Raw genomic sequence first — 25,448 nt, 5'->3', positions numbered from 1 at the left:
CTGTAAAATAAGAATGCTAGTATCCATTTCAGAAGCAATCACCTAATCACAGAAGACAAAGGAGGGGGTTAGACAGTCAACCTGGAGTCTGGAGGTTTAGAAGGCACATTTTTTGGTTCTTCTTAAAGCGCCAAGACTAGTACTCCTAAGGAGGTGAGCTTTATGCTTCCCAATTGAAGCACTGAAGTCCAAGCATGAAAGGGGACATGAACTTAAGTGGTGACTTAAAGAAGAAAGGGCAGCTAATAAAGTGGAGCTGTTAGAGCGATAGCTTAAACAAGTACTTTTCTTCCCCAAGCATCTGGCATGCAAAGAAGTAAAATATCTTTCAATGTCTGGGATCAAAGGCTAATGTTTTATTTGAGGCCTTTTGGGTAGATTTGTGATAATTTTTTGGCGGTCTCTGTGGTTCTCGAGTCGCTGGTGGAAAGACATATGCCCTGGAGAAGGACAGTCATGGATTAGAAGAAGAACAGGTAACAAATAGTACAATTAAGCTGTATCCAGTTATAGCTGCAAATTGTGAATGTGTCTTCAGAGGAGTATATATAAATTGCAAAGTAACTGTAAGCAGGAAAAAAGCAGGCTAAGGAATTCGGTTGTGGGTCCTTCCTCCATCACTGCTTGTTGGTCAGACCTCATTCTCTGTATATCTTTGCTTTATCTTAAATGGTGAAGTCATTTCATGTCTTTTACAGGACTGCCATTTCCTGCTGTTTTTTAAGGTGAAGACTAAAAGCTCTTCAGTATCTATGACGATGAAAATAGATATGTTGTTAAGACTCCTAACATCTTGTTAGTAATGTCATATAGTTGGTTTACTTGGGACAAGTAAATATTAGCTTTATGTAGGGATTAGGAGTCTGGTAGTGGTAGAAACTGCCTGCGCTGGAGACAGTTCTGGCTTCATTAGTGTGGCTGATGAGATCCAATTTGAAGATGTGTGATTGGAATTTATTTTTTTTAGTACCAATTAAATAATGTGCACTCTGGTAATGTTCAAAGGGTTGTAGAGAGATTTGCCATGATTAACATAGACATAGAAGGGTTACTTTTGTCTTGTTAAGTACTGGTGTTTCCTCATGTAAGTATGATGGGGAGCATGTATGCTTTTTGGCATTTCTAGTTTTCAACTTGTTCTCCTTAGATTTAACACTAAACTGATTTGGTAGCTAGAAACAGCAGGTTGGCAGTCTGTAGTTGTGCTCTGAAAGAAATTTTTGATCACTTTGTCCCAGAGGGAGGTTTTGCAGTGTACCTGCAGGCCTAGGAAGGAATGTTGTTATGTAAAACAGCTACGAGGAAACTCCCTAATCTACCTTCAATCCTGGGATTAAGGGAAGCATCCGCTTTGCTGCATATGCAGTATTGGAATTAGAAATCCAACCTTCTGCCACGCCTTCCCAGCCTCATGTATCATCCTTCTTATCTAAATACTACTCAGAGTCTGTTCGGTCTCACCAGAACTAAATACTTTGGTGTTGAAGTGCTTTTTGTCAGAACATTTTTTACAAGTTTGTGTATTCTGAGGAGCAAACTGAAATTTTTCAGCTGCTCTAGTGGCTGATGCCAGACAGCGGTGCAGCACAACACTTGGTAGCTCATCTTGTAGCAGTTCCATTGTATCAACTAACTTTTTTGGAATGTTAATCTTTGAATTTGAGTGGTCGAATACTTAAGCGTTCAGGTGTGACAGTTACATTAGACCTCATAGAGGATAAAATGCTGTAGAAAAAAATGAAATAGATAAACTTTCTGGTAACCTGTGAGATGCATGGCTGATGACGTTCTTTACTATGGGCTCAGTTCTCCTAGGGTTTACAATGCAATAATACTTGGATTAATGTCATTGGAACACCAGTGTTGCCTTGTCTCACAGACATCTACAGCTCATTTTTAGAAGTGCAATAGCATCCAGATATTGTCCTGCTTTTCTACACAAGTTGACTTTTCTAGAGAGCTTTTAAAGCATTTTTTCAGGGTCACACCTGCTGTCACAGCCTAAAGGGTTACCCAATGTGTAGGTATATAAAGGTTATGACTGTAGGTTGGTAGGCTTCTGTAATACTCAAAGACACGGAGGCTTTTTACTTTAAATTTCTCTACTTAATATTACAGATTGCCACAAATACCACAAAAATCACCCCTAGCAACTCTACCTATGATTTATAAAGTGAATATATATATGAATGAAATAAATATATATAGAGAGCAAGCTATTATAAATTATTGGCAGCAATCAATAGTAGGTGTAAGCAATAGCAACCATGTAGGTGTATACTATTACAGGTTACTATAAAATGATCACTAATGAAGCAAACTTTTCAGTAATACAGCAGAAAATGTAATTATGATGGATTAATTTACGTACACATATACATATGTTTACATTAATACCAGTATCAAGCTAATTGGCCCATATTTGGCCCCTTATATGGGCCAAACCATCCAAGGTGTATGGGATGACAAACCAAACCCTTCTTGGCAAAGGTCCAAGATCTCTTAGAAAGTTTGTGCGGAGAGTTCAGCCCCTTTAGGAAAGGGATAGTGCATACAGCATGGGAAGTTCTTGGAGAGAGAAGCTTCATTTTGAATAAAAATTAAGCCATATTTATATAATAGAGAAATAGAGACGTATTGGACACCATCACTTCAGCAGCCAATAGATGCTGATAATTTCTGCTTTTCACTCAGAATAGCCAATAGATGCTGATGTTTTCTGTTCTCTTGTGCCAATTTTTATTTTTCTAGACTTTTCTTGTTCTTGCAGATAGAACAGCTAATGGCATTTACGAAGTCTTACTTTCCCAGGATGTTTTCCCTTTTTTTTCAGACTATTTTTCACCTTTTCAGATGATAAGTTGCTATTATAGTTCCTTATTTTCATGCCTTTCAGTGGTATCTCTGGTTTCTAGGTACCCGGCTGTGCACTTCAGAGAGGCCAGCTGCACTTCTTGACAATGCTTCTAGTTCCCAGGCCTAGTTCCCAGCCTTGCCAGCATTTTCTCTGTCAGTATTTCAGCAGACACTTTCTTCTGCTAATAATTTTCCACTTCTAACCAGGTCACCTTTATGGCTGCTTGCTTCACCTGCATGTCCAGCTAAGACATACACTGAGACTCTTGCAGTATTTTAACATTTCTTGCCCAGCAGAAGATAGTGAGCTGTGATTGATATGCCTGGGAGGGAAATTATGGAAGCTGATTAATCTTGAAGCTGAAGTGTGACCTTTTATGTTTTACCCTTTTGTGCGTGTGCTGAGGGGGGAGGATGTTTGAATTTTGACTGTCTGAAGATGGAATCCAAGCAGCACTCCTTTCTTGTCATCAAGAAGGATACTCATCTGTAAAGCTCAGTAGATAGATACCGTGGTGAAATGTTCTCAGGGATTCTTCTCAGGGGTCTGTGACCTCTGCTCTTTGTAGCCAACTTCACTCATTCTGCAAGAGGACCCCATAGGGATAGAGAAATATCCTTTGAAAGTGCAGCTCAGCTTGGCCAAATGGTAGATTATTTCAGGGGAGAGAGCAAGGAAGAACTTTGCCCCCTCCCCCTTCTGTTGCTTAGCAGAGTTAAGAGTATTTAACTAACCAAACACGGAAGTTTTACGGTGCCTGACCACACTGCTGCCAAAGTAGCAACAAATAGTACTTTAAGGACATAAATGGGCTAGAGCAGTTGCAATGGGGTGGATTTGAATTGCAGTCATGTATGGGAAAGTTAGGAAATGCTCTGAAATGTGAAGCTGTGACAAACCGTAATGATGGGATGTTGCATTTTTTTTGTTTTGTTTTGTTTTATAGGAGTTCTGCCTCATTCATTGTGAACCCTTTAACTCTGCCTCTTTCCTTAAAGAATCTTTGGCACTGCTTATCTTCTTAGTGGTTGAATTTCTGGGGGTTTTGTTTTGGTTTTAGTAGTACAAGATGTAGAGCAATCGGAACAACTGGAATTAGGGAAGGTGGAAGATCTGAGTAAACTTTCAAGGACATTGAAGTTAATTTATACTGCTTGTGGTTTTCTTATATACACAAAATGCATAGTCACTTCCTCTTAAAAAAAATAAATGTCCTTAATGGAGAATTTTTTTCCTTTAATGGTCTTGAGAAGATAACATCCCCGTCAAACTTTGGAACGTTCTGTGATATCTTCATGATATTGCACAAGCTCCAGTGCCTTTGAAGTGCAACAGATGTTTACCCTCAGCTGCGTGCAGGCCCGTGTTCTGGAACAAGGCAAGCCCTTGAAAGTAGGGTAAACTAATTATAAACTTAGTTTTCTTGTTGGATTTAAAATTCCTTGTGGACACGTAATTAGGAACAGCTCCATGTGTAAGTCTGCCCTTATGTCCATATCTTTCCATTTATTTACAGGAGAGACAATACCTGCTGCAACAGTGGCATTTCCCTACCATACTCTTGGGGATTCTCAGTTTTAGTTGCTTGGTTTTTGTGCTCCAGCTCTTCTTCCCAGGATCAGTAACCATCTGTCAGTGGGGAGATGAATGACAGCACTCCTTTCTCTTTGGTGGAGTTCAAGCTGTAGCTTCACAGTGGAAGCCATCATGTTGTCCTCTGGATTCATGTATCTTTTTCCCATTTCTCCTAATTCTGTGCTCTAAACCTCTTATTGCTGCAGGAGTGCAGATAATCTCCCACCAGCTAACTTGCACAGCGGATAAAGTGATTGGACATACTGCCCCAGGGCCTCCTGCAGAGGAGGGAGAGTGTGTAATTTCCTCTGTACATTTGCATTATGGCTTCAGACCTTCTCAAGATGCATGATGATTGGAGTCAGAGAGGCTCAGATATCAAAATTATCTGATTATCAAAGACTTACAAGGCAATATGTGAAAAGAAATAGAAGAGGTTGCTGGAGGTTATAACATAGTATACCCATTTTGTAAAACAACGTAAAGCCTGAACCCCTGTGTCTGCAGTGAAGTATTTTCTCTTCTGCTTTGTTGTAAACTTGAAATACACCCACTGCTCTACTATTTATTGTTGAGATTGAGCTAAAAAAACAGCCCAGAGAACAAAATGTGGAGTAAATTTTTTGTTTAAAAAGACTTAAAAAAAAGAATCTCACTCTTCGGTTTTTCATGTTTCTTGTATACCTGTTTGGGAAAAGTTATCAATAATAGTGACCCCGGTTTAGCGCTAGAGTTAAATAAGGTCATGAACAAGGACTCTGCCAGTGACAAAAAAGCAAGGCTAATTAGACACAAAAAAGCCTTATACATAGCTGATGCTAACTTCTTGTGAAAGAAGTTGTGAGTGTGTATGTTTATATATATAATTATTACATTGAGGTTTATAGGGCACAGTGTAACCTCAGAAGAGGGTAAAAATTTAAACTTAGTTCTTTGTTTCATAACCCCTTCTTAAAACTGTAAGATGCTCAGGCCCATAATGGGACCATCTGACTTAGATAAAATTACAAGGGTGCCAGAAACTGACAGGCAGGGGTTCACAGAATCATAGAATCAGCTGGGTTGGAAAAGACCTCTGAGATCATCAAGTCCAACCCTTGATCCAACATCGCTGTGGTTACTAGACCATGGCACTAAGTGCCACATCCAGTCTCATCTTAAAAACCTCCAGGGACAGTGAATCCACCACCTCCCTGGGCAGCCCATTCCAATGTCTGATTACCCTCTCTGTAAAGAATTTCTTCCTAATATCCAACCTAAACCTCCCCTGGTGGAGCTTAAGACCATGCCCTCTTGTCTTACTGATAGCTGCCTGGGAGAAGAGACCAACCCCCACCTGGCTACGACCTCCTGTCAGGGAGTTGTAGAGAGTGATGAGGTCTCCCCTGAGCCTCCTCTTTTCCAGGCTAAACAACCCCAGCTCCCTCAGCCTCTCCTCATAGGACTTGTGTTCAGGTCCCTTCACCAGCCTTGTTGCCTTTCTCTGAGAAATTTTCACAACAGCAAAATAATTAGGTTGCTCTTTTTAGCACAAAAAGAAAGGGCTCAGCCCTGCAGACGCTTTTCAAGTGCCTAATTTTATAAATGCTGACGGTCATATTTGTATACAGAAAATAAAGCTTGTGACAACATGTGTGGACAGTCAGTCCAGTATGGCACCATATAACTTCATGTGAATTTATTGTGTTTTCCTACCCAAAGATATGAGGGAAAAATGAGATACTTTTTTTTCTTGTTATGGCCACTGGATTTAGCAATAGACAGCCTTTCTTGCTGATTATTTCTTTGGAGAATGAAGAGTATGTCATGTTGTATTTAAATAAAGATAGCTTCTACCATGGGCTTATTTTGCATCTTGAAAAGAAAACTTCAGAGTTGTTTTTTCCTTTGCTTAATAATTGTAACTAAATATTTTGTATATCATACAGCTGTGTGCTTTTTATGAAGTCTGTCTAGCCCTTGATTACTTGTTTTTTTCTGGTGAACATATTTGGTATAGCACAGATTAAAAAAATCCCCCACACTTAATCTGTCATAATTAGATTTTAAATTTCTTACAGAAATACTTCAGGGTAACTAAATCTTTATCTTCTCCTTTAATTAACAGAGGAGGAGCTCAGGAAGCTGAGAGAAGAAACAAGCACTGAAACATTAAGGCAGGAACTAGAAAAGGAACGGCAGAGGAGAATAGAACTAGAACAAAAAATCAATGAAGCACCTAAAATAAGGTAAGAGAAATATTTTCACTGTAAAACTGAAAGCCACTTGAGATCTCTGACTGTCTATGAGAAGTTCTGGTAAAAGCATATGTTTCCAGCCTAGGTGCTCTTAAAACAACAGCTCACAGAGAGAGATGGTGCCTATGTTTTCCTGTACATCATTAACACCATGTACATATGAGTTACCATACATATTTCTATAGCTACAGAAGTGCTGTGACACTTTTCTAGTTGAGATATTCTTCATTTCACCTTTTCTGATGCTCTCCTTCTGGGATCTTGCCCAGCTGGAACTACTGAAAGCCAGAGCTTTTGCCATGCCATTGCATGTGCTTTGACTTTTCAAAACCTGTGTCTTTTCCAGACTGCCCAGTCCTTGTTGCTCCTGTTCTAGCAGCAGCATGGAAATCCCAGTACCACAGCATTAAATGTGTGGGAGTGACTGGAGTTTGAGCCTTCCTTGCCACTGCCATGACAAGTGGAAACATGCCTCCCTATGCCTCTAGTCCCTTTCAGCCTTGAAGACATCCATCTTGATGATGCAAAGCATTGTGTTTGACATCTCTCCTTAGTCTGCCTAGCTGCACAGACTTTGGATCTTAAGACCATAGCAGTTGCTTGGTGGTCTTGTTGCTCTAGACCACCTGCATACCTAGGTACCTGTGTTATCTTCCTCAGCAGTAGCCAAGATTACTTGGCTGAGCAGCAGGATCTGTGGTTCACTGCCAACTTCTGTCATTGGGAGATAGTGGGCTGAGTTCATAATCACACGCTATAAGCCAGTTACATAGAGGTGACAAGCAAGAGCAAGAAAGAAAAACTTTTGGCTTGGATATGAGGCTTCCCAATGCCATACAAACTCTTCCTGGTCTTCTGCTTCTTTCTGTACTCCATTCTGAGTAATGTAAAAATGCCTTTCTGCTCAGGCCAGCAGTTTGTGTCCAATGCCTTTCTGCTCAGGTCAGCAGTCTGTGTCCATTGGTATTCTGTAGCAATGGAAATCAGAGCCATTTATAGGAAACATGAGTCTAGTTGCTTTCTGTGGTCAATTTCTTCCTGCTCCTATAGAATCATTTAGTTTGGAAATGACCTTTAAGATCAAGTCCATCCATTAACCCAGCACTGCCAAGTCCACCTCTAAATTATGTCCCTAAGGGCCATATCTACACGTTTTAAAATATGATGGTGACTCAACCACTTCCCTGGGCAGCCTGTTCCAGTACTTGACAGCTCTTCTGGTGAAGAGATTTTTCCTAATATCAAATCTAAAACTCCCTAGCGCAACTTGAAGCTGTTTCCTCTTGTCCTGTCGCTTGTTACTTGGGAGAAGAGACTAACCCACACCTGGCTACAAACCCCTTTTCAGGTAGTTGTAGACAACAACAAGGCCTCCCCTGAGCCCCCTTTTCTGCAGGCTAAATGACCCAGGTGCCTCAGCTGCTCCTCGTAAACCCCCACAATCACTGTATTTAATGGTATCACAAGGTACATTGCTGCCTTTCGCTTCAGTCTCTGTTTGCAGGCCTGTTATCCGTGAATTTATTTAATAACATTGAAAGTGCTGGAGCTGTCTACCACTGGAAGCTATGGAGACAATACAAGTCCCCTTGACTCTAAAGACACAATTTTTTTTCTTTCCTTTTAAACAGATTTCTTAGTGGTTTCAATAAGTGCCCCATGATTACAGAATTGTGAGATTTGGTGAATAACTGTTCAGCGTCTGTTTATTTGCCACCCTTGATCAGTCCTTTCTTCACTTAGGCTTCTGTCCAGACTGAAGAATTCCAGCTTTTCCACTGTCTCCTTAAGAGTACTCCATCCCTTTCATCAATTCAGCTGCCATTCTTCAGCCATTTTGTCCTAAGATGAAGAGTGGGATTTTTTTTAGGTCATGTTTCACATCAATGGTTTTCCAAAATCACTAGTTCCATGCAAGGTTGGTCTATGTGTAGTTTTGACCTGTGCTGCCAAGTCATGTGCTTAGAAGGGGCTCTGGAAGGTCCTTGTGGAGGAGTCTGGTTCCCAAGGCAGCACCATGACCATGAAGTGGGAAGGTGGTCCAGAGTGCTCTGACCTGGGCTTTTTTTAGTGACCTAGAGTTGCTCTTACATTTGGGATGTGAGAGTGCATTTTTATTACCTATGCTGGTTGGTCTGGCTGTGTATGTAGGTTGATGTTGCCTAGTTGAGTGGACAGCGTAAGAGGAGACACTTGGACCCGTCCCCTTGCTGAGAGTAGCTCCCTAACAGCAGTAGAAAGCAATGAGTTTTGTGGTACATCGAAATGGCAACTATGGATACTGCCTTGCTTGAGGTGCAAATTCCACAGGCTTGTCTTTAACGCTTGCATGGGCCTTTGGCTTTCTCCCCAGAACAGGTATGCCTGGGCTCTATATCGTACATAGAGAAGGGGGAGAGTGATCTCCTCATTGCTGGGAATCCTGGAGGAGAATGAGGAGCCATCTTCCTCTGCATCATTCTGTCCTGTTTCAGAGTAATGAGGGCGGCTCAGAGTCTGATCTGGCCCACTGCAGCTTGTGAGTACACGTTTTACAGAGAAGAGAGATGGAAGATCTTTGTTTATCAGAGTTAATGGCAACATCTGTGCTTTGTTGGATTGTGGACAATAGTAAATCTCTAGCAGGCGTGTCATTGCTAAATTAAGGTAGGATGATGCTACTTCCTGAGTGTTGTGTTCCCATTTAGATATCCTGAGGATTACACTAGTCCTGTTAGCTTGGGTATTTCACTTGCGGATTACATTCAGCCAATTATCCCTCTTACCTGAGTCTTTAACTAGTCTTACTAATATTTCAACCTTTTTGGGACAGGCAGGATATGTAAGGTACAACAAAATAAGACTTTGAAAATTTTTCAGTTCCTACTCAGGATGAGAAAAATTGGTTTGTCTGTGATTTTTCATTAACTTGTGCTTCATTGTGTGAAATTCTTCTTCACTGCTTACTATCTTTTTACACTTCATTGTGGACATTTTAAAATACTTTTATTAGGACTACAGGTGAAATGTTGACATAGTCAAATAAGTAATAGGCCAAATTTATGCCTTATGGAAACTTAATTTTATTAAGCAAAGTAATGGCAGAAAGTTCTCTCTGCTTATGTCAACAAAACCAAATTCACCTTGCTTCTCAGGTAATTCTTTACACAATTTTAAAATAGATATCAGGGGATATCAGATATCCCCTGGCAGGGAGAGTGAGAAGCTGTATGGTACTTAGTTGGAGACTGGGGTTAAACAACGATAGTATATAAACATATTTGCATGTGCTTTTCTTTCTGCTTACAGAAGTGAATTGAAAACAAAAGCATGCTGTGATGTAAGAAGAAAGAAATAATTTTAAAAGTTGCAGTTTTAAAAGTATTTGTGAAACAGATCAATACAAGTAGCAATATAAAACATGATGCAAAATGTTTGCAAAGAGAAAACAACAAGCTCACAATCTATTTTTTTTTTTTTTGCTAGTGAAGAACATGGGCTTCTTTCATTGAGTTGTGAACAGAGAGGAGTGGAAGAAGAGGATTTTTAGTGGTTTTGTTTGTCATGGTGTTTATTGTCTGTGTGTGTCAGTATTCAGAAACGTGGTGGCCTCAGTTAAAGTTTTCCGTAGATGCACTTCAGGACATCCCCCCATTTGGAATGGCAGCTGAAGCTTATGACATTTTGCTGGTAGAGAAGTACATAAATAATCTGAAATGTGTGAGCTATTGCTGCTATATATTACAAATGGTGAGCTAGAATACAGAGGAAGAAAAAATAACAAGTTTTGCAACAACACCTACCAGCAGGCTGTGACTCATGCAAACATTTTTATTAGTATCATTGTGAATTATTTTTACAAGGACTAAATAGACAATGCTTCTGCATAAGACACTGTTCCTTCATTGTGGATGAGAATGGCAAAGGCTTCTGAAGTGCTTGGTGTATTTAATGGGAAGAAGATGCAAACCATGAAAATTATTTAACTTGGTTTTTTAAGAGCTCTTCAGGTTAAGAAGCTGTGCATACCTGAATGATATATCTTTAAACTAGGCTGTGAAAATACCTAATTTATGCTTATTTTTGCATGTACGACGTTGGAATGTGCTTTTGATGTACGTGCACACACATTCAGGTTGCTTTGAACAGTAGGAAATATATAACAGCCTTGACTGGCTTCCACAAGAGCTTTTGAAAGATCGATGGTTGGTTGCTTGTGAGCTTGGAGTTAGCCTGTAGGAAAATTGCTTTGAATATGTCTGAGAACATCCTGCCAGTGACTGGACCTGTTGTGTGCAGCAATTCTAGTCTTCACCCAGTTGTTGGAGGGAGTCTGTTGATTTGCATACATCTCAACTCGCGGCTGTGTTCAGGGCCTAATATGCACAAACCAAAAATGGTTTTTTAAGATAAATGGCCTTCAGTGTCAAGACTCCCTTAACTTTTGTGTCATACTTGCAGCTACAAAAATAATGCTTTGGTGATGTTCTCTGGGGCAGCAGTGAGTGGACACTGCATCAGTATGTGCTGGTTGTTTTTGAGTGGTACATGTGTACTGGTCATGAACAACTCTAATATTTATCAATATTCATGTTTCCCTGACTTCAGTATATTGAAGAAAAAAAAAGGGAAACAAAAGGTACATTTGTGTTTGTTTCCTCCACAGACTGAGATTCCTCTTACCTCTTTTAATCAGCCTGTGCTTTAAATGGGTACAATCTCTGGTTGTCTAAACGTGACCTCGCTTCAGGTTGGGGATGTGTTGGTGTTACCAGTTAAACCCTTTTTCTGTGTGAAAAGTGTGCTCCAAGAGGAAGTAATGCAGCTTGTTTTCTTTGGTGCAGGCTGCAGTTAGGAAGCCCACATAGGAATATAGCATTGTTCTGGGGACTCTTTATGTTTTTCAGCCTTTTAACTGGTCTCTGGCATGAAGAGTGGTGCAGAAACTGTAGCAAAGATGATTTCTCCCCTCTGTCAGTGGTCTTGATGAACCCATGGTTTGACGTGACCTGGTTTTGGGATTGAGCTTCCCAGTAGGTGTGCAAGCCTAAACAATGAATTCTGAGGTTCCTGGCCCAGATCTGTCTTAAGTGGCTAATTATAACCTGATTCACAGGTGCAGTAATGAGCTGTCATTAACCTGATGATTCGTAAAGGTCAGGTTCTTCATAGGGAAGGAGTAACAGGCAGATGGCAAGTAAGACATTGCCAAAAAAATGAAACAAAAGCATCAAGGAGGGCCAAAGCCAACTGTCACGTGCTCCTGATGTAGCCCAGTAAGGCTGCTATCCAGAGCTGCTTCTTGATGAGATTTTTTTTTGCCCAAGAAACATGGGGAGTAACGACACTGTGCTGCTTCTGAAAATACATCCCAGCATGTCAAAGGAACACCCAGTTTGAAGAGTCTGACAGCTGCCAGTGGTGGGATCCTGTCTTGGCTCTGTCACAGGAGTTGTTCAGGTGTGACACCACCCCGGTGCCTTCACATGACTGCAGTGGGTTGAGTTACTGGCTCCTGCTTGTGTGAACCTGCTTGTGAGTGACTGCCTCCTTTCCACCTAAATATGTCTTCAGCTTCAGTGAAACACAGTGACAGTGACAGATTGCAGATGAAAACACCCAGCTATATGGTGTAACCATCTAATGTGCTGATAGAGGAAAACAAGACAGTGCTCTATAATAGTTGGTGCAAATTTGATCATGTTTATTACTGTCTATTTTTTGAGAGCTTGAAATGGAGGAGATGCAAGGGTATGGGAGAAGAAGCAGGGAGAGGAGGAGTTTTTAGGTGACGAACCCAAGGTTTGTATAGAAACTGAGGGGAAATGGCACAGAAACCAAAGTTAAAGTTGAGCTAGAAAAAATTGGTGGAATTTCAGGTGGCTTTTGAAAAGAAGAGTTGCTGCAAATACTCTGGGGAGTATACTGGGGAAAAGTCCTGAAGAGTCATGAAAACAAGTGTCTTTAAAAGCAGGAACCATTTGAATTCATCATCTAAGCAGTTAAAATGTCCTGTTATAATTCATAAATCAGTAAATTATTTCTAAGTGTTCTTTTTAGAAATGAACAAGGGTGTTGTAAGCTCATTAAATCTGAGGAATGGTTAAGAAGGAAGGGAGGTAATTAGTTCTGAGGTTTCTCCATCATACCCATTGATGTATGGTGATGTTGAGACAGCACATATTAGTAACGGCCTTTTCCATGTGCAGACAGAACAGTGAGATGTTTTCCTAATGTCCTTCAGCAGGAGAGAGAACTGTATGTCTATATTTCTGCAATCTGCCCAATGCAGTGGGATCTCTCTTCCCACTCTTTGGTTTTTTGACCATGTTTCACTTGATTCCCTTCCTGAGAAGCAAAAGATGAAGGGCACATTTGAAAGTACCTATATTATCTGATAAATGAGTGATAATGAAATTTCTGTTTCAAGCAGTAATGTTTTCAATCATACAACTCCCTGTCAAGTGAAGCTTGCTGTGGCTGGTGTTGTGTTGTCAAAGCTGCTGCTTCATTAGAAAAATCTTTCTGTAGGATGGCTGTACATGGATGGCTGAAGACTTTGGGACTGAAGCCTGAAGTAATCTCAAGACAGGTTGGCAGTTGGAGGCTCTGGATAGTGCAAATATAATTTGAAGCCTTGCACATGTGCAGAATGGCAAAAGCATTTGTGTTTTCAAAAATCTGTTCACTTTTAATGGATGAGACTATTATTCTTGACTCATTTTGAAAGGTGAGACCAATGATGCCTGCTACTTGACATATAGTTTTAGAACATTTTTGTCTCAGTTTTTCAAGCTGTTATTTCGATTTTGGAAATTTTTAAAGATATTGTTAAATCAGTTGGTATCTCTGCATTTTTAGAGCTTATGACATTTTAAATCATTCTTGACACCTATTCCTCTTGTGAAGTTGAGTGGTGTTTGACTGTAGTAATGGCAGCAGAATTCAAGATTTATGCATTAAACTGTGGTTTTGCTCTACTGCTGTGGCTATCAACTTGTGATACGGAATCCCTTTTAATTTATTACTGTGAGAAAAATCGTGGCTCTGAAGTTTTCCTGGCAGGCATTGCAATGAATATACCATACAAACTAATGCAACGAATTTGATACTAAATGGATTAGTAGTTGTAAGATGAAATTGAGCTGTTGGTGACATGAAATGGCTAAACCCCACCTCTCCTTCCAGTGGATGGTATTTCCCTGGGTCCTAAGTGCAATGAATGTTTTGAACCTTGTGAAAGGGTGTATGTTTGGTTTTTTTTCTTGTTGTGATTTTATAATCTCAGCTATGGAAACCATAGAGGTTCTAGTGCTTCCTTTACCTAAAAGGGAATAAATTCTTCTTCTTTAACATTTCACACTGTTTCTGTTTTTTCTTTGTAGGACGGAAGAGGTGCCTGCAGCTCAGCAACCTGCAAAGCCACCAGTGCAAACGAATGGAACAGGTAAGCTTGGTCAGAGCATTTGTGGACATCTGCACTGTCATCTGCATTCCTCAAGCTGATGCTTATTATGAAATCAATAATGTAGTGATTTCTGAAAGAACTAAGGCAACAGTTAGATTCTCAGTCTTTCAGTACCCTTAAGCTTTCCTCCCCACACCTCCTGATTGAGACTTAAGGCTTTTAAATCTGTGTACTAAATTTGAAATTGCTCCTCCTGTACTCCTGTAATGTCAATGCTTTCTGTTATGTGAACTACAACCTGCTGTTTTTTAGTCTCGTACACTCAAAATTTCTTTCTCAGTACTTTCTGAAGTATTAGCATGTGGGAAGATACTTCATATTTTTATTTTCCAATGGAAGTATTCCAATTAAAGTATTATTCCAAATGGACAACAACTGTAAACTGTCACAATATTCCTTGTTTTTCTAGATATCATTGTCATTAATTAATAAATAATTTGATTCTATTTTCTGAGCACCAGTTGCTTTTTCTCACGAGCTTAAAAGTGTCATTTTGGCTGTCGTAGTTGGCTGGTTAATCTTTCCTGCCTCTTAATTTTATGGAGTTCTGTACTGAATTTACCTGGAATAATTTATGTCCTTTTTGCAACTTTGTATTGACCTACATTTCCAAAGAATAGTCTGTCTGTTCCTTCTAGACAACAATTTTGGGAGTTACAGGTGATTTTGTTCTCTCTTGCTCTGTCCGAAGGTTTTTACCCTTATATTATTTCTGTATACCCATATATTATGTTATATTTTTCCACTGAAACCAACATACAGAAAGTGTGCATTACTTCATTATTTTGCTGTATGAGACTTTCCAGGTAATGTGGTGCGTATATGTTCCATATGTAGAAAGTAGGATATGCAGCATAATTTCTGAAGCCTGACTTTATAAAGAAGAAATTATTTTACTTGTGTATAAATGTTTTATTTGTATAGATATATAGAGACACACACACACAATCTTTACAGACTATAAGTGGTTGGAAAGTGGTAGTAAAAATGCCTCTTGCAGAATCTTGCTTGAGCTTCCCTTTCCTGTCAAATTCACGTGGCTGCAAGGTGGTTGTCCAGCTTTCTGCTCAGGGGTGCTTTGCTTTGCACTTGCTTTTCTCAAGGTCACCCCTCAGCACAACAGGAGCACTGAGATTTACATCAGTCTTTTGTTTACAGAAGCCTCTTAACTAGAAAATGTTTTTACGGTGTTTGCTAAAAATTATTGTTTCTTAGGGTGTTTTACTCTCTGTACTTCTGGTAATAAGACTCTTCCATGTAGTGTCCTGAGAGCAATACAGGAGTCACCTTTAGTGAAGGACAGGAAATCTGTACAAAGTCTGCTTCCCAGCGAAGCATCGTGTGTGGGAACAGGAGCAGGCATTGGATAAAGAGGTCTTCTAGCATTATCCTAATACTTGCAACTTCTTTTTTATAGATAAGCAAAGTAACACGGTCTGTTCAAGACTTCAGAAGTGGCTCTGTGACAAATTTGGGGAGTATGTTGAGGACTTCAGATTTCAGCCAGAAGAGAGTACAGTGGAGACAGAAGAGCCACTCAGTGCTAGAAGGTAAATCCCCAACGTGATTTTGAGAAATTATTGGCTTCTTTGCAAGTTGCTTTTCTTCATCACTTAATTTTATTTTACAACTTCTTACACAGTTTGAGCAAGTGTTTACATAACAAGTAATAAAACTGAAAGCACAGAACCATCTCAAAAATTTTGTGAATGCTTTGGACAATACATGAAATTAAGTTTTTCTGCTGTCTGAGGTGAAGTAAGATTTATATTATTTACTAGGTTCCTTCATATGCCTCCCAAAAACTGTGAACCAAGTTGTAGGCTGGAGTGCTTTTACACTTCAGTTTTCGGTCTGATGCAAGATGGACTGTATTAGTTACTAGAAACACAATTTTTAACAGGCAAGAGTGAAGCTTTATGCACATATAATTTATAACTGTAAGGAGTATTTCAGGGATCAAATGTACACAACTGTGCACTGGTTACCTATTTAACACATTGCTTTTATCTGTTATTTTTTCAGGTTGACTGAAAATTTGAGAAGATTAAGTAAGTACTTAGCACTGTTTTGTTGTCTAGAAATAACAGTAGTTCTTAGTAACCCTATTGGCAGGATTGCTGCTTTTTAAAATACAGCGTTTTGAAATGCTCCTGCTAGTTCATAAGCAGAAAAGGTTCTGGAATCCTGAATTAGTGTTTGGAGTGTAAAGTAACTTAGAGGAGTAGGGATAGAAGCTGTGATTCTGTTTAATATTGAATTACATAGGGTATCTATCTCTGAACCAAACATATAATGTTAATTAAAATGTGTAAACATGCAATGAGTGAGAATAGGGTATTTGTTCACTGGCAGAAGTAAGAGTGTTCATTTGCTTATGTCTTAGCTGCTTGTAGTTTACTTGCTGGTTTATCAACTTTTGCTTTCAAAGAAGTGGGTCTCGGACAGTGCATACCCTGAGTGTGTCTTGCATGTCTTTCTCTTGGATTGCTGATAAATTTTTTTTTGGAAGGTGGAGGATGCAAGATGGCAGGTTAAGCAAAGCAGTTAAACCCTCCAAAAGTTTTGTTTTTCAAAGAATTGCTAGCCTGAAAAAAAAATATGTTGATACATGTTCCAAATTGGTAAATTATTGTAGAGAGGAAGGTAGAGTTGAAATAAGGGTCTATAATCTCCATGTAAGGTCAGTTTTTTTTCTCCTTAATACTGGTATTGGTTGTAGTTTTATTTGGGAGAATACTTGTGACTTGTTCTCAGTGGTGTATGTGCATTGCCTTCAGAATACCTTTCAAAAACCTGTATTAAGCTTTGAGTGGTTATTAACTTCCACTAGGTGAGCCATAAAATCTAGATCCCTGTTGTCCGAGGTGCCTGATGATCACTCAGAGCTCTCCAGAACCTTGTTGTCACCAGCAGTTTCCACTATGGGTTTTGTTTAGTGTGCTGGAGCAGAGCAGATGGAAGCAGTGTTTAAGTCCATGACCTCCTCCAGTGTGAGTTCTACTGCAAATGACGGTGAGGGCTTCTGGGGCTCCTTGTGCAAGAGGAGTTGTCACTCTGCTCAGCAGGGAGGGCAAAACTAGTGTGTTCCAATAAAGAAAGCAAAGGTCGTCTTGCAGCAGCCCTCTTCTGTTTCCTTGTGTCCCTAGCTAGTTTGTCTAAGTGGTAAAAGAGCTTAGAGGAAGAGAGTAAAGGACTAGTGGGTTTTAGGGAGCTGAGAAAGAGCCCCTCTTGCTGTTGCTGGCTGTGTGCATCTGTCTGTGGGCCTCTCACAGCACAGGTCAGTCTCCCATACAGTGACAGCAAGAGCAAAGGTCTGCAGAGGTGGGAGACAGACTTCTTCAGAAGCAGTGATGTGCTGTGTTGCTTGGCTAGGAAAGAGTAAGCAGCAAAGTGCTACTAATGGATAGAGTCCTGCAGAAACATAGCCAACACAGATTTAGCCTGGCTTTAAGATAGCTGAAGCAGCAGCAAGGGAGGGAAGGATGTTGTTGTCATGGTTTGAGAGCTCCAAAACCTGCTTTTAGCATCCAGGGTACCCTTGTAAAGGATGTTGTTGTTTTTTTTTTTCTTTGTCTATAGTGTGTGTTAAGAGTTTAGACATAACCTTTGTCTTGGATAATACTTTAGTTTTTGGAAATGCATTCTTTAACTAATTTCTCAGTTACATTGATGGATTTAATTTTTCTTTGGATAAACCTTTTGTCATTACATGTCTTGAATATTCTTAATAATTTTCTAATTTAGTTGTTTGTCATTTACAAGTGATTTAACTACTGCCAGCTAATTCTAACAGTTCTGTTTTTTCTCTGCTTCTCTTTAGAGAGAGGTGCCAAACCTGTTACTAATTTTGTGAAGAATCTTTCTGCCTTATCAGACTGGTATTCTATCTACACTTCTGCTATTGCCTTTATTGTAAGTTATCCTATTCTTCTGGGAGTACTAAGTACTTTAAAAAATCTATTATTTGCTGAAATTCATTGAAATTGCCATATCTGAGTAGGGGTTGTGCTACAGTTCAAGTCAAATCAAATAGTGTAATTTCATTTAACACAAAATACCAGTAGTTGTCACTTTAGTTATATTTCAAAACCATTTAAATTGTGTATCCTGGGTTTCTTGTAGCATAGCTTTGTCACTATTAAAATAACTTAAAACGATCTGGGCATTGTTCTCTTGTTTTTTGTCTCCCAGTCCTAGTAATTTGATGGTAACTTCAGCCTCTGCAAAGTCTCTTGTTGCCTAGGGCTGAAATGCTGATAGTGGTTGTTTGATGAGAAGCTATCGTTCCTCATCAGTGCTCTTTGCCACTTGTTAGGATCATAGTGAGGAGAGGCAAAATGCCTTGATTTCAGTATCATTTCATGTGCAAATATCAGATCTGTGAGCTAAATTCAAGCATTCCCATGCTATCTAAGGGGTTTTGGATGTCTCGAAGAGACATAAGTATTTAGTGGAGTTTTGATTTCTTTTCCTTCTGAATGTTAATTAAATGATCTAAATTCTTTTGGTCATAGTGTATATGAAATATTGTTCTATCAAAGGAATTACTAATAGTCGTAGCTGAATGAGCCTGTCTGGTGAAAATGTCACACACTTTTTCATTAAATGATCCCTTCCTGTAAGTTATAGAGCCTATGCTATTTTACATGGCACAACTGAAGGAATATTGAGGAGGAGACTTCCCTGTCCCAGTGCCCTGTGTCTGTCCCTTCTCTTAATCTACTGATTTTCCTCTTGCCTCTCCTGGTAAACCCATTTTTCAGATAAAAGCCAAAAGAAGAAACTTCAGCTGATTTTTTTTTTTTTTTTAGAAAGCTCTGGACCTGAGAGCCAGAGCAACGTTTCATTTTGGGGTTATCCATAAAAATCGTATCATCTCTCACAGAGAGACTGTAGTCTCTATTTTCAGAAGCTGGGAAGGGAACAGAATACCTTTGTGTTTGTACTTGTTATGTAAAATAAAACCTGTTTTCCTCCAATCTTTTTAGACTTGGTAGATATCTGGAATTTATTTACTTGAAATACTAGAGCAAGAGTTTATCCTGTTGCCCAGTATGGGGCTAATCATTATAATTCTTCTATACCATTAGTGACCATATCATGGTCATGTAGCAGATTCACAGACTTTAAAGTTTACTTCTTTTTTTTTCCTCCTACCCCTTTATGTAATTGTAGTGTTGGAAATACTCAATACTCTCTCTCAGGCAGCTGAAAACTAGTTAGGTGTAATCTCTGGAGATTTGGCTCATTTTCAGTTTTAACTTACATTGATAAGTGCAGGGCTGTTGTCAGTCATGGGGGCTAAAATTTATTAATTTTTTTAAAATTAATTGCATGATTCTGAGCCCTTCAGCATAGTGGGAAACGGTATTTCATGCAACTCAGTGTACCCCAGTTTGTAATCCACATCTGTCTTTGTTTGTTTTTTCTTCTTAATCTGCAGATTTACATGAATGCTGTATGGCATGGCTGGGCCATTCCTATGTTCTTATTTTTAGCGATTTTGAGGTTATCCCTAAATTACCTCATAGCCAGGTATTTACTTAAATACTAGCTTATTCTTTTGTAATGCTTTGCTTGAAAGATGTCTTATTGTTCTTGTATTGAGTTGTAAACTGTTACCTTTTCTAATGTTGTGGTTTATGTCTAACAAAGAGAAATTCAAACTCTAATATCCTTAGTGTCATTGCTCAGTTTCTAAAATCTTTTACTATTATAGGGAATTATCTTTGTATCCTGTGACTTGCTTCATCATAAATAATGTTGCATGCTCTCAAACAAAAAAATTTTAGTGTGCCCTCAGCATACTAAAATTCTAAACCAAAATTCTGCAGCATTTAGAGTACTTGGGGAACATCACCTTAAATATTGAAGTCAGCTGCTTTTCCCTGGAGAGAATTTTCACCTAAAATTGCAGTTTTGCCTTTTTCTGTAACTCTTGGCATGCTTTATCCAAAGTGTCTTCCATTTGTAAATTCATTTTTCCCCCTTAAAATGGTGCAGAGTACCTTAACGTGAATATGTTAAAATAAGTTTCTGACTTCTTAATTGATACTTACCATTTCCCTGAGAATTGCTGGTAGGAACAAGGCTCCTGAATAAGTTGATGTAATTTTGTTCACATAAAAAAAAAGAAAAAATATTTCTAATTGTTTATTCTGTGTCCACCATTAACTTTTGTTGTAAAACCCACAAGCAGTATTTCTGTGTAGTATCTACTTAGCTAATATTTTTAAGGCTGGCTGTTGTTGGCCACTTGTGCTTTTGTCATGTTGTGGGTTCTTTCTTAATTTGGGGATTATATATTAACTTTTAGGCTATAAGTCCTTGTTGCAGAAAACTACTTTTTAACCCTTTACAAATAATTCATGTTGGCAGGTGGAGAAGTTCTTGCTCTCTTTAACTGTTTCCATAATTTCTAGGGGTTGGAGAATACAGTGGAGCATTGTGCCTGAAGTTTCTGAACCCATGGTAGGTCTTTGATCAGCTTGGCCTGTACCCCTATGAAAAAAATTGCACCTTTAAACCTTCCTCTGCATTTGTGTGGGTTATTTGTGAAAGGAAGAGTGAGGCGCAAGTAAAGACATTACTTTTTTTTTTTTCTTTTTGTAATTTAGAAATCTTTACTAACAGCACTCTTAGAATCAGGTGCTTCACCTTAAAATACTCAAAACCTGAAATACGTTTATGAAATGAAACTTAAGATATCAGTTTGGGACAAGTTAGGTCCTGTGGGATCTTCAAGAAGCCTTGCATTCTGTTTTCTTTAAGATCATCAAGTCCAACTGTTAACCTAACATTGCAAGGTCCATCAATGAGTTCTGGTCCATGTCCCTAAGTGACACATAAAATGCCTTTAGGGTGGTGGCTCCACTTCCCTGAGCAGCCTATTTCAAGGCTGGACAACCCTTTTCGTGAACAAATTTCTCCGAATATCCAGTCTAAACCTCCCCTGGCACAAGTTAAGGCCGTTTCCTCTTGACCTGTCACTTGTTACCTGGGAGATGAGACTGACCCCCATGTTGCTACCACCTCCTTTCAGGTAACTGTAGAGAGCAATAAGGTCTAAAGATAACTAGCAATGAAAGACATGGAAAGTAGATCTGAAACAAGAGAGGATGTTGGTAAATTTAGAGACTATTTAAAGGGAGAGGACTGTTGCCAAGAATGTTGAGGGATCACCTTGTTTTGAGAAGTTTTGTAAAATACCTTTCATCTGAGCCGAAAATTAATGGATTGTCTCTTTCTTGCCTAAGGAACATGCAAAAGAGGACCTGACTGTGTCTGAAAAGTTTCAGCTTGTTCTAGACGTGGCTCAGAAGGCGCAGGTACTGTGCTGCTCTCCAACCTCTCTGGCTGCTCCCTTAGAAACAAGGAGGTTCATAGTCCAAGTGGTCAAAGGATGTTGTTATGCAGCATGTGAAAACAAACACTCAGAAATACTTTTCTTGCATAGGGATCTTTTTTACCTATGAGCAATGGAGATCTTGTTAAGATTCCTGGAGCTTCTGAAGTGGCATGATGCTTCAGAGAACTGGTTGAGGTTCTCTGGTCACATCTCTGAGTGAGCTCTGGAGCTTTCACAGTTTTCTTCCTTATATATTCATATAAGCTTCTGATAAGGTCGATTGGATGGTGAATTTACCAATGTACTGGAGGGTGGGTCCTTATCTCAAATCTGCTAGTCACAAAACTGATGTAGGAGGCTCTATTCCTTCAAGATTTAGCTGAAGGCTACTGTCTGTTTAGGTGTTAATTCAACAGTTTGCACTGCATCTCTAAAATAGCATGTTTTTAAAAACTCCACCCCCTTCAAGCCCTGAAATCTGCTTGTGTGGGAGAGGCTGAAGGAAGGTTTTCTCCTGGCTTCATCAGTTTGATGAGGTAGCAGCTGAGTGACTGCACCACCCAGTAAACTGCAGCCTTGTGCCATGTCAAATGATGTGCTGCTGTTGAACAGGGTTTACCTTTCCCTTGCCAGCTGCGTATGCTCAGCTCCTGCCTTCTGCTGGTGGCAGTGCATATGTTTATGGAAATTTATTGGGAGGGGGAAATTTTCAAGTGCTCTGACAGCAAGGATCGGTCAGAGAAGGTGGCTCTTAGTCCTAAGCAGTGGTCAGTTTGCATCAATAGTTGTTGGAATTATATGGAATCAAGTAACTCCATGGGCTTATTATAAAAACCTGATAGAGGCTGGCTTCTAGGAAGCAAATAGTCCTTTTGATGAACTCAGTAACCACTTTTCCAAATTTCAGTGCTCAAAATGTGTGAAGAAATTTCCCATTTTGTTACCTAATAGCAGAAGCTCTGAACTCTTAGATTGACAGCTGTATTTGCAGTAATGTAGATATGTTTCCGTTGTGACAGTGGGATCAAATAGTTTCTTCACTTCTAACTATCAATCACAAGGTCCAGAACAAGATGTTAAATTAGATAGAAGTCATTGCCTATTGCTATTCTGTTTTGTATTTCCTCAATTGTGAAGTATATAATGGCTAAAAATTAGTTAAAAAAACCCCACTTCTGGAAATTGCTTACCAACAGAGTAAGATAACTGTTGGTTTCCATTATGTGGACAAAACCACCCAAAACAATGCAGGACTTAGTTTTAATTCTCTTGCTTCTTATGCAGAACCTTTTTGGCAAGATGGCAGACATACTGGAAAAATTTAAGAAGTAAGTTATCTGACATGAGTATTTTTTCCCTTTAAAACAAGACTGGACCAGTATTTGGAACACTGGTAATAAAATTTTGTTTCTTTTTTTTGTGCAGCTTGTTTATGTGGGTCCAGCCAGAAATAACACAGAAGCTCTATGTTGCTCTGTGGGCAGCTTTTATTGCATCCTGCTTTTTGCCGTACAGGATTCTTGGCCTTGGACTGGGTAAACACAATAAATAATTGACCTGTTACAGTCTAGATTTAACGCGTTAAAATTTACATGATCTTTAGATGGAGAATTTTAGAGTTTAAGAAAGAAAACCTTCATTAATAAATAACGCAGTGTTTTAAAGTATCTTTGTTGTACTTGGCATCATTTGTCATGAGAGTTTCAAAAACCATCTCTGTATATAATAGAAAAGGACTGGTTAATGCTTTTGCTTCTTGAGGAGAAGTTTATGATGAGCTGTTAGCAGAGCTCTTCAGACTGTCAGATATAAGGCTTCTGGAAAGTCCTATATTTTGCTCATATATCTTTGTAAATATGTGGCAAGGCACAGAAGGCATGAAGATGACAGGGTAAGTTGGAATGGAAAAGTTAATGGGAATACTTGTAAAACTTGGCGGATAGGCTGGACAAAACGAACTGTGGGTGAAGTGGCAGGTAATTAGTCTCAACTGGGAGTTGGGAAAGGAGGGTTCTCACTACAGCATTAGACCATCATTTTTCTAAGGTATGAAACCCTGTACTGTGAACCAAGAACCCCTCTCTTTTTTTTTTATTCATTTAAGTAATGATATAATAAAATGAGTATTACTTTTAGTGACACTGAACTTCAAATTGTGTTAGCTTGACCATAAATGTAGGTTTGCTTAATGTGGCAGTTGAATTAGATGTGTGAGGAATTATTTTTTTACTCTGACTCTCGGGAGATCTGAATTGCACTCAGTAAAGTTTTGAGAGAGTATTTTAAGCCCTTTTTAATCTGGCAGAATGCAAGGAAATAACTTGGATAAGATAAGAGGAGGGACTGGAAGATAGACTTTTATGTAGTACGTGAGAGCCCTCTGTTGCCATTTAAATTCTTGCAGGAGCTGCAGAGTTGAATGCTTTGGTCTGTTTTCTGTTTTGGAAATATATCGTGTTTTCAGACTGGTTCTAGAACATATGTTTGGATTATTTTAATGTTATTCTGCATAATAGCAGCTATATAAGTGCTTTAAAAGAACTGAGGATGGCGAGGAAGTAATCTGGGCAGGGAGGAAAAGAAAAATAATTTTCTATCATTAGAAGAAGAATCAAAATATAAAACCAAGGGAATGGTTTAACACTATGATTGAAGATGCAGAATTTGGTTTCATTCATTAACTTGTTAAAACATTATTAAAACAGTGATGTTCTTAATGCCCTTCCAACATGCATACTGAAGTGAATTTTTTTCAGGACTCTATGTTGGAACAAAGTTTTTCCTTGTTGATTTTATCTTCAAACGATGCCCCAGACTAAGAGCTAAGTATGATACTCCATATATCATCTGGATAAGTCTTCTGACAGATCCTCAGCTCAAAGAAAGATCTAATGCTACAGTGTCGAGACGGGTAAGGGTAATAAATCTTTTTGTCCCTCTGTTCCCAACATCTGAAAATCAGATCCCTTTCTCCCTTTCCCTTTTCTCCAGTGACTAGAGCACATTAAAGATAAGCTTAATTAAATCCTAACAATCAACGTTAGTTCTATTTTTTTATTATTTTCAAGATTCACAGTTTTTCTATGAGTTCTGTTGTATAAAAAGAATCAATTATCAAAAATGTTTGTGCATATATATATCTGTGTATATATATATATACTGTGAATCATATGAAGCTAAACACAGAACTATAACATCTTCTGTATTCATATCAATTTCTCTAACATACATTCTGTGTGATTTCATTATCAAAATCTAGTGTTTATGCATCCACCTCTATACTTAGACATTCCTTTTCAGTGGAAATTTAGATGCTTAGGTAAACTGAAGAACAGTTAGTTAAAAAAAATAAATAAAGGCTTGATTATAATATGTGCCTTACTAATGGGATAAGCATTAGCAGAGGTAGTAAAGTAGTTTACAGATTTAGGTGTTATGTCTTACAGTTATTTTTATTAGGTGACCTTTTAGCATAGTGGTGATAAAGGACTTCTCACCATGTTGGTACTCCAACAGTACATTTTCTTTTTGTTAAAATGCCATAGTTAAATCTCAAGTGTTGTATTTTGTGCATCTTGGTAAATTGTTTTGGAGCCTGACATGATAACTGAAAAGCTAGTCATGCATTTCCTTGTCCCTGAATTTGTCAGTGTTTATTAGTTTAAAAATTAAAAGTAGTTGTAATAAATCTTCAGTCTAATTCCCACTTTAGCATTTGCTTAATGCCTCTTAGCACAATATCTGATTGCATTCATGGAGTATCAGTATTGTCTGAAATGTGCAGCACTGAGCAATAATTCAGGCTGGGTACACAACTGGAGAGCAAAAGGGATAAGCACATGAACCCTCAGTTGTTAAGTTGTGATGAAGAAGTCTTGGGTTCTGGGAGTGATGGAGCACTTGGTGGTAAAATAACTGAGTATTTCAGAAGGAAGTGGAAGAGAAGGACAGTCTGTGACAGAGAGTGAATCTTTTGCTCCT

At 38.8% G+C, this 25,448-nt stretch overlaps 1 protein-coding gene across 1 annotated transcript in view; it reads left to right on the top strand.

Moving 5' to 3' along the window:
* The window catches only part of GRAMD4 (GRAM domain containing 4), a 76,194-nt gene that overhangs the window by 40,062 nt on the left and 10,684 nt on the right, over window positions 1–25,448 (top strand). The window contains exons 4-14 of the mRNA XM_027731933.2: window positions 6,540–6,660; window positions 14,034–14,095; window positions 15,534–15,666; window positions 16,142–16,167; window positions 17,940–18,031; window positions 19,563–19,654; window positions 20,542–20,590; window positions 21,376–21,447; window positions 22,752–22,795; window positions 22,893–23,002; window positions 24,224–24,378. Coding sequence (XP_027587734.1) covers window positions 6,540–6,660; window positions 14,034–14,095; window positions 15,534–15,666; window positions 16,142–16,167; window positions 17,940–18,031; window positions 19,563–19,654; window positions 20,542–20,590; window positions 21,376–21,447; window positions 22,752–22,795; window positions 22,893–23,002; window positions 24,224–24,378 — 956 coding nt within the window. The remainder of the gene's footprint in view (window positions 1–6,539; window positions 6,661–14,033; window positions 14,096–15,533; window positions 15,667–16,141; window positions 16,168–17,939; window positions 18,032–19,562; window positions 19,655–20,541; window positions 20,591–21,375; window positions 21,448–22,751; window positions 22,796–22,892; window positions 23,003–24,223; window positions 24,379–25,448) is intronic.

This window comes from Pipra filicauda, unplaced genomic scaffold (assembly GCF_003945595.2).
Source record: "Pipra filicauda isolate LSUMZ 115617 unplaced genomic scaffold, ASM394559v2 scaffold167_size3244652_pilon, whole genome shotgun sequence".
NCBI classification, from domain to species: domain Eukaryota; kingdom Metazoa; phylum Chordata; class Aves; order Passeriformes; family Pipridae; genus Pipra; species Pipra filicauda.
This window is presented reverse-complemented; position numbering and strand designations above follow the sequence as displayed.